The following is an 8,446-nucleotide window of genomic DNA, read 5'->3' as shown; positions in this document are numbered from 1 at the left end:
TTGTAAAATGGCTACAAAATGTTATTTTTAAAAGTAATGTGAGGAACTGAGATCATATTTGTAAAATACTGGGCAGGGAGCAGACAATGCAATAAATGGTAATACAATTATTTAGACGATTATATAAGAGAATATGCAAAGCTGTGCGGACAACTAACAGAATCTGTGATTAAAAGAGACTGTAGGGGGCTGGGGATGTGGCTGGGGATGTGGCTCAAGCGGTAGCGCGCTCGCCTCGCATGCGTGCGGCCCGGGTTCGATCCGCCGAGAACTAAAAAAAAAAATATTAAAAATTCTCTCTCTCTCTCTCTCTCTCTCTCTCTCTCTCTCTCTCTCTCTCTCTCTCTCCCCTCTCTCACTCTCTCTTAAAAAAAAAAAGAGATTGTAGGAAAGAATGCGGTAGGAAATTAGTGCAGTGGCTTTTCCAGTCATTTAGATGAGAGGTCAGGGGGCGGGAACTGGTGTCCCAGACGGTCTCTGTGGGTGCAGGACAGCTCCGCTCTATCCGCCACTTCCAGGCAGCGGTGCGCGCCCGCCGGGGTCTCCAGCAGGAGTGTGGTCCCGGTAGGCGGAGCCGCTAGCCCCGCCCCGCCCCCTGCCGGAGCGCCGTTCTGGTGGGCGGAGCGCTAGCGGCCCCGCCTCTCCTCTCCCAGCCACTGCCGCCGCTGGCCTGAGAGCCTTCTGCCGGCGGTGACTGCTGAGGCCGGAAAGGCGCGGCGGCAACATGCTGGGCATGATCAGGAACTCGCTGTTCGGGAGCGTAGAGACTTGGCCTTGGCAGGTCCTGAGCACTGGGGGCAAGGTAAGCCCGTAGGGCTGCTGAGAACTTGAAGGAGGCCTGCGACGTCGCCTCATCCTGGCCCGGGCTGCAGTGTATTCTGAGGTCAGGTGGGATGGGACTGTGCCCCCGAGTGTGCGTTCTGTTTTCTGCCGTGATTTGGCCCCCTACTACCCAGAGAAGGAGGGGAACTAAAGGTCCCATGCAGCCAGACCAGGGGTCAGGGGAGAGGTTGATGGGCAGGGGGTGGGGTATCCACCTTGGCGAGTTGGACACCACCTGATGAAGCATTTGCTCATTAAAACATTCTGAACACTTTTGTTTGTTGAGAGACATATCGTTGTAGAAATGGCTGCCAAAGCCCTTGCCGGCACAAAACTTCCAAGTACTAGAGAACTGAGTATTAAAGAACAAGTAAGGTCTGTACTGAATAGACCTGATGCATGATGGGTGGGGGTACGCAGGGAAGGGAGCAGGCTAATTCTGATCTTCAAGGAGTGCCTTGAACAAGGCCTCAGGGATGATTAGGAGTGCACAAAATAGATTAGAGCATATGCAAAGGCCCAGAGCCATACTGTTGCCTTTGGACAACTGTTAGAGTTGGCTGTGCGCATTGGCACACACCTGTAATCCCTGCGGCTCCCGAGACTGAGGCAGGAGGATGGCAGGTTAAAAGCCAGCAAGAGTGAGGTGCTAAGTAACTCAGTGAGACCCTATCTCTAAATAAAATACTAAATAAGAATGGGGATGTGGCTCAGTGGTTGAGTGTCCCTGAGTTCAATCCCCAGTAGCCCCCTCTCCAAAAACAGGAACTGCTAGAATTGGATGAATAAAATGAATGAGGAATAATTGCTTTATTTCCCCAAATTTACATCAATGGGTCTGCCTCCCTGAAAACAAGGAGTGTGTTGCTTGATTATAATATCCTTTCAGACAGGCATTTTGTACAGTGAAGCTGTATATAACCTCCCAGCACACCATCTCACTTTTTTAAAGGACCATGTTACCTGGGGGCCAACTTTTGAAACAGTACAAGGGGCATCAAACAAAAGCCCTTCACTCAACTCTAGTCTGGACTGTTCAGCCATCCAGAGGCTTGTCACTCATTCCAGTATCTAATTTTCCCCATCTATATGTAGACTGAGTAGTTTAAAGCCCAGTCAAGGTGACACATTCACATGCCTGCAGCGCCCAGGCAGGTAATGGAAATGAACTAAACTGACTGTTTTTTACTATACAGCATGGTGGAGACTGAGGCAAACACAAGAGAGAGCTCAGATTTGCATGTATAAAAGATGACTTTAACCAGTTGTTGCAATGCAGTAATGTGAAAAAGTATTACTTTTTTTTTTTTTTTTTTTTAGTGTTGGGGATTGAATGCAGGTTCTCATGCATTGTAGGCAACTGAGTTACAGGCCCAGTGTTGCCAGATTTTTAAGGAAAATCAGATATCCAAATTCTTTATGTGAAACCTCCCAATTTAATATTCATTAACTTAACAAATTTTTTAATGCCAGCTATGTGCCAGTCACTCTTCTAGGCTATCAGAATAAAGAATAGACAAAACCAACAAAAATCCCTGCCTTCATGGAGTTTATGTTTTATTGATTAATGATCAAATAAATAAGTAACTATATCCAATATCAGGTGGTAATCTGTACTATGAAAAAAAGCAAGCAGGGGCCCTTGGAGGTAGCTTTGGTAGTAGAACACTTACCATGCATAAAGGCTCTGGGTTTCATCCCCAGCACCAAAAAAAAAAAAAAAAAAAAAAAAAAAAAAAGCAAGCAGGGAAGAGGAGTAAGGAATAGGGAGCACTAGAAGTGATGCTTTGGCTTTGAGTAAGGCAACTTTGTCAGACTAACCATTAATAAGTGACTAAAAATGTTCGTAAACACTGCCTGGATCCTGCCTGGATCCTGCCTGGATCAGATCATGCCAGTGTCAAACCGGTCTGTGGTTTCAGCCCTGATAAGGTTCCTGTGGCTCCAATAGATCAGAATGTGTGTTACAAACTGCTCCCAGAGAGCCTTCTTTTCTATAATGAATGGGGCTCACTTGGTCTTTTTTGGCTTAATGGTGATGCCTGTTCAGCGACTGAGCTGGTCTGTGGCCTGTACCTTCGATTCCTTTCTCACCCATTCCTAGCCCTGCTGTCTGTCAGTGTGAAGTCCAGGCTGAACCCTGTAAGCTATTTCCTAGTCTCAGCTGTCAGCTGGCTCCCATCTTGGTTTGCCCAGTGTGGGGGGCGGGTATAGTGAGAGACAGAAAGTCTCCAACACTAGATTTGGGCACTTGTAACTTTGGCTTCTCTTACACATGCCTCCATGGTTCTAGCTTCTACTCAGTGATCCAGATACTGAAGCCCAGGTAACAGGTAATCCTCTGTCTTTCTTAGGATGTTTACTAGCCTCTGGGCTACCTCTCTGTCCTGTTTGGCATCTCAATATTTCTGTTACCTATGTAACCAGTTCCTTGCATTTTAATGCTTCTGTTCTGAGTGCTCCAGTCATTCCTATTCCTATTAGAAGCTTATTAATAATGTCACCTGCCACTGACTTGTTACCTCTAGAGATAAATACAGCTTTTTATAAGCATTTCCTGCCATGTTTGATGGGGCCATATGGGATATGATATATCATTCATACTGTTACCAGGCCGAAGCAAATCATTCCACCTGAAGGAATCCCAGTTTCTGCAGCTGGAATGGGTATAATAGTAGCTTTACCATCTACTCCCAGAGATACTATAATTTTTTAAAAAAATATGAAACTGTCTTATAAGCAAGTACTCTCTACATATATAATAATTCAATTATGTCAGAACTTGCCTGTGCCCCACTGTTACAAGCAACTTAATCTCTGAAGCTTATCATGAGAGAAAGTAATAGTTCATGTCTTAATAGATGGCTTTAAGGTTTCAGAGAGATAATCAATTATAAATTGCTCCACAGCACACCTGGCCCTTGGTTGAGCACCATTACTGTTAGCTTCCCCCAGTTTTACAGGTAGTTTTAGGTCAGTTATTTAACATCTCGACCTCCCCGAACCCTTTCATTTCTCAATTCTGAAGATAAGCTGGTGTGGCAATTAATTAAATATTAAAGAGTCATGTAAACTTTTTTTTTCTAAATTTTTTTTAGTTGTCAAAGGACCTGTGTTTTATTTATTTATATATGGTGCTGAGAATCGAACCAGTGCCTCACGAATGCTAGGCAAGTACTCTTCCACTGAGCTACAACCCCAGCCCATCGTCATGTGAACTTTTAATTTACAAAGCCAGTGTGTTATTATTTTGAAGACAGCCTCTGCCTGAAATTATGTCCCTTATTCTGGAAAGAGTTTGGGCCAGAAATTGTTGGCCACACCCCCTGGCAATTGGATGTTTCCCAATAGTGTGGGCTTCAGGTTCTCCAGATGCTCAGGCCAACTTCAGGCACACCGTCCAGCAGACCTTTTCAAGTGTCTCCTTCATTGCTTAGGGAATGTTATGGTTTGAATATAAGGTGTCCCCCAAAAGCTCCTGGGTTAATGCAGAAATATTTGGAAGTGAAATGATTAGATTGTGAGACCTGCAGTCCAATCAGTCCATGACTGGTTGGTAACTGAAGTCAGGTGAGGCATGGCTGGAGGAGGTGGGTCACCGGATGTGTGACCTGAAGGTGCCTCTTCCCTGCAATCCCTTCCTTTTCCTTTCTCTCTCTCATATATTCATATTCTCTCTCTCTCTCTCTCTCTCTCTCTCTCTCTCTCTCTCTCTCTCTCTCTCTCTCTGACCCTGCCATGAGTAGCCAGGCCACCCATCCACATCACCCCCAACCATGAGCTGCCTCACCTTGGGTCCCAAACAATGAAATCAGCCATCCATGGTCCAAGACCTCTGAAACTGTGATCCCCAAATAAACTTTAACTCCTTGTTAGGTATTTTGATCACAGCCATGTAAAAGCTGACTAATACAGGTAGGGAGAAGGGCAGATAGCTTTCTGTGTGGGATTGGGTGGGTCCTACAAATGTTCAGGACACGACCGACTGATAATTAAAAACTTAGTCTTTATCAGATGTGCCCAGCCTGTGCAAATATGTTAGGACCCGATAGCCTGGGTTCAGTCCTGGTTCCACTGTTGGACTTACCTCTCCAGTTTGCTCTAGAAATTAGTATTAAAGCACTAAATTTCTCACAGACTTGATGGAAGAATTGAATGAATTAATTAATGTAAAGTGTTTAAACAATGCCAGACATAGAAAGTATTCCATTAGGATACTAATATTGGGTGCAATAGCACACACCTATAATCCCAGAAGCTTGGGAGGCTGAGGCAGGAGGATTGAGAGTTCAAATCCAGCCTCAGCAAAAGTGAGGTGCTAAGCAATTCATTGAGACCCTGTCTCTAAATAAAATACAAAATAGGGTTGGGGGTGAGGCTCAGTAGATTAGTACCCCTGAGTTCAATCCCCAGTAACCACCCCCCCAAAAAAGGATACTATTATTAATAGTATAATGAGAAAACAGGCTTCCATAATCAACATGTATACCCCACATCAATAGCAACTGGGCACCCTGGCGCCCGCCTGTAATCCCAGTGGCTCAGGAGGCTGAGGACGGTTCACAAATTCAAAGCCAACCTCATCAATTTAGTGAGGCCCTAAGCAACTCAGCAAGACCCTGTCTCTAAATATAAAAAGGGATGGGATGTAGCTCAGTGGTTGAGCGCCCCTGGTTCAATCCCAGTACCAAAAAAAAAAGAAAAGAAAAGAAATAGCAGGAGGCTGATGAGAAGGTACTCTGGGTGTGGCTAGAAGGTTAGAAAGAAGCTGGGTGGTGTCTGGATTATCCAGAATAGGTTAAGAACTCGGTGAATGAAGGCTTTTAAACAAGGAATGGGTGAACATGATTGGATTTATATAGATTGTTCTACATAGGTCTGTGGGCAGTTTCAACCCCATTTAGAATCTCCCTGTGTACTGATGATTCCCCAAGTTACATCTTTTTGTTTATGCCAGGCTCCTGCGAGCTCCAGATCCCAGTGTAACTAACTTCCCAATGGACACTTTGCTCATCCATCAGGAGGCAGATGACTGGGCAGGACAAGGCCCTGCAGTTCTAGACTAGTTAAATCTGACTTTTGTAATTCATAGAAAAGAGGGTCACTCAAATGGAGGAGGTGGTGTTGAAGAGGGTTCTTTAAGGAGGGTGGTCTTACAGTGGGGGCCTTGGCAATCTGAGTAGAACTGGACCCTTTGTTGGCAGCCTTTCTTTCCTTGGTATGGATTTTTTGCCTAAGAGGCTGAGGGCCCAGATCACTTGTACATTCCCTAGAGCGCATTCCTGCTCCAGGTCTCTTCCCTTGAGACTCATATACTTGAAGAATCTTATGTTTAGATCACAAAAGTCAGTTGAATTCATTTTTAAAATTTTTAATTTATTCTTTTTAATTATACATGACAGTACAATGTATTTTGACATATTATACATACGTGGAGTATAATTTTCCCATTCTTTTTTTTTAATATTTATTTTTTAGTTTTCGGTGGACACAACATCTTTATTTTTATGTGGTGCTGAAGATCGAAGCCAGTGCGCCTTGCATGCCAGGCAAGCGCGCTACCGCTTGAGCCACATCCCCAGCCCAATTTTCCCATTCTTTTGGTTAAAGTTGAACTAATTGAGAGTAGATGAGTCTGGCATACTATCAGATCATCATCCTTGAACTAATGGCTAAAAATCCAACTCCCTACAATAGCTGGTGAGTTCTTCTGAGCCAAAACCTCTGGCCTCTTGCTTTGCCATGGCTGGCTTAACAATCTTTGCTCCAGCCACGTATATCATTGTTTTTTGAGGTACGGGGTATTGAACTCAGGGGCACTTTGCCACTGAGCTACAACCACAGCCCTTTTGTATTTTGAACCAAGGTCATGCTAAGTTGCCTAGGCTGGTCTTGAACTTTAAATCCTCCTGCCTCGGCCTCCCTAGTAGCTGGGATTACAGGTGCACACCACCATGCCTGGCTGAACTTCTTGTATTCTTCACCATCATTATACTATCCTTGATCTCTCCTGTTTTGTTCGTTTAGTAACTTGTTTTAGTCAGCTTTTCTACCACTGTGACCTAAAAGACCTGGCAAGAACAGTTTAGAAGAAGAAAAGTTTATTTGGTGCCCACAATTTCAGAGGGCATTGCAGCCAGTTTCAGAGGTCTCTGTTTATAGACATCTGACTCTATTGCTGTGGGTCCAAGGTGATGCAGAACACCATGACAGAAGGAGGAAAGCAGCTCAGGATGTGACAACTGAGAAGCAGAAAGCTTCACTTACCGGGAACAAAACATATATCCCAATGACCCACCTCTTCCAGCCACATCCACCTGCCCAGTTACCACCCAGCTAATCCATTCCAGTGGACTAATGCACTGATTAGGTTAAAGCTCTCATAACCCAATCAGTTCACTCTATGATGTTTTTTGCATTGTCTCATACATGAGCTTCTGGGGGAATACCTCATATCTAAACTAACAAAACTGCTACCTGGAATCCCTTCCCTACACAATCATCACTTACTGCATCGTATAATAATCATTTGTGTATTTCTTTTCACCACAGTCTTCATTATCATGTTAATCTCCAAGTTGTAGCATCTGGCAGAGGTTTTCAATGTTTCTTCAGTGAATCAATGAAACCAGGACTGAACACCCAGGTGGGTGATCTATAAGCCCCTCAGAGTCAGCAAGAGCTACCCATACATGTAAGCACACACATATATGCCCCCATGCTAACCTAAAGAGTCCTATTCTGTATTTCCACACTGCCCTGGCACTCCTCACCTCTTCAGATAATAATCTTCTGTTTCCCTGGCTTCCTCCCTTATTAGACCCGGCTTTTCCTGGTGGTAGAAACTGTCTTTCATCTCTGTGTTGTAGTACCTGGCACCATGCTCAGAACATAGCAAATGCTCAATAACTGTTGGTTGAATGCATAAAAGAAGGAAAGAAAGGCCAAAGGAAGGAGCCAGCTGGCTTTTCCTCCAGGAAGGTCCTGTTGTTGCTTCCCTGTTTGAAAAGAAGTAACTGCATGAAATAACTTGTAAGACCTTCATTCTGAGCTTGATACGGGCATACTGATGTCTCCCCAGATAAATAATACAGTGGCTAAAAGAGAGATAAAATACTCACTTCACACCCAAGGGCAGTGGAGAGTCTTGCAACAAGCGTTAGTGGAGGCTGGGACAGGAATTCTACTTCCTGTTTTTGCCATTTAGTAACCAAGCTAACTTGGGCAATTCAGTCTGTCTCATTCTTCATTTCCTTTTTGGTAAAATTAGTTAGATGAGGTGAACTTTAAAACCACTTGCAGTGCTGAAATTATGTGATTCACAGAGTAGCACTTCTGGAATTCAAAACACTACAAATGGCAAGATCAGTGGGGTCTCAAACAAAGGGGGAGTTCTGGAATTCTCTGCTGTGACAGAACTTAAAAGAGCAAAAGGCCCCAAGCTTACACAACAGTTTGCTACTGACGGCTCTTTGAAAGTGTAAGATGCAATGAATGGAGGGCATTGCAGCCATCTTTGGATTACCAGGCACAAGGCCCCAAAGTCAAGGCCGGCCGATTTGCTGCCTCTTGATTCTTGATCTGGTGCTTTCTCCCACCCATGTCTAGGAGAGTTTAAGCATGA

The 8,446-nt window shown here is 44.4% G+C and overlaps 1 protein-coding gene across 1 annotated transcript in view; it reads left to right on the top strand.

Annotated features, from left to right (window-relative positions):
• The first annotated feature begins 644 nt into the window (after window positions 1-644).
• HEBP1 (heme binding protein 1) overlaps window positions 645-8,446 on the top strand; it is a 28,143-nt gene continuing 20,341 nt past the window's right edge. The window contains exon 1 of the mRNA XM_081311247.1: window positions 645-802. Within this exon, the coding sequence (XP_081167373.1) occupies window positions 725-802 (78 nt within the window). The 5' untranslated portion in view covers window positions 645-724. The remainder of the gene's footprint in view (window positions 803-8,446) is intronic.

This window comes from Spermophilus citellus (assembly GCF_964194105.1).
Source record: "Spermophilus citellus genome assembly, chromosome: 10".
NCBI lineage: Eukaryota > Metazoa > Chordata > Mammalia > Rodentia > Sciuridae > Spermophilus > Spermophilus citellus.
The sequence above is the reverse complement of the archived record's forward strand: the minus strand, read 5'-3'. Positions and strand labels throughout refer to the sequence as shown.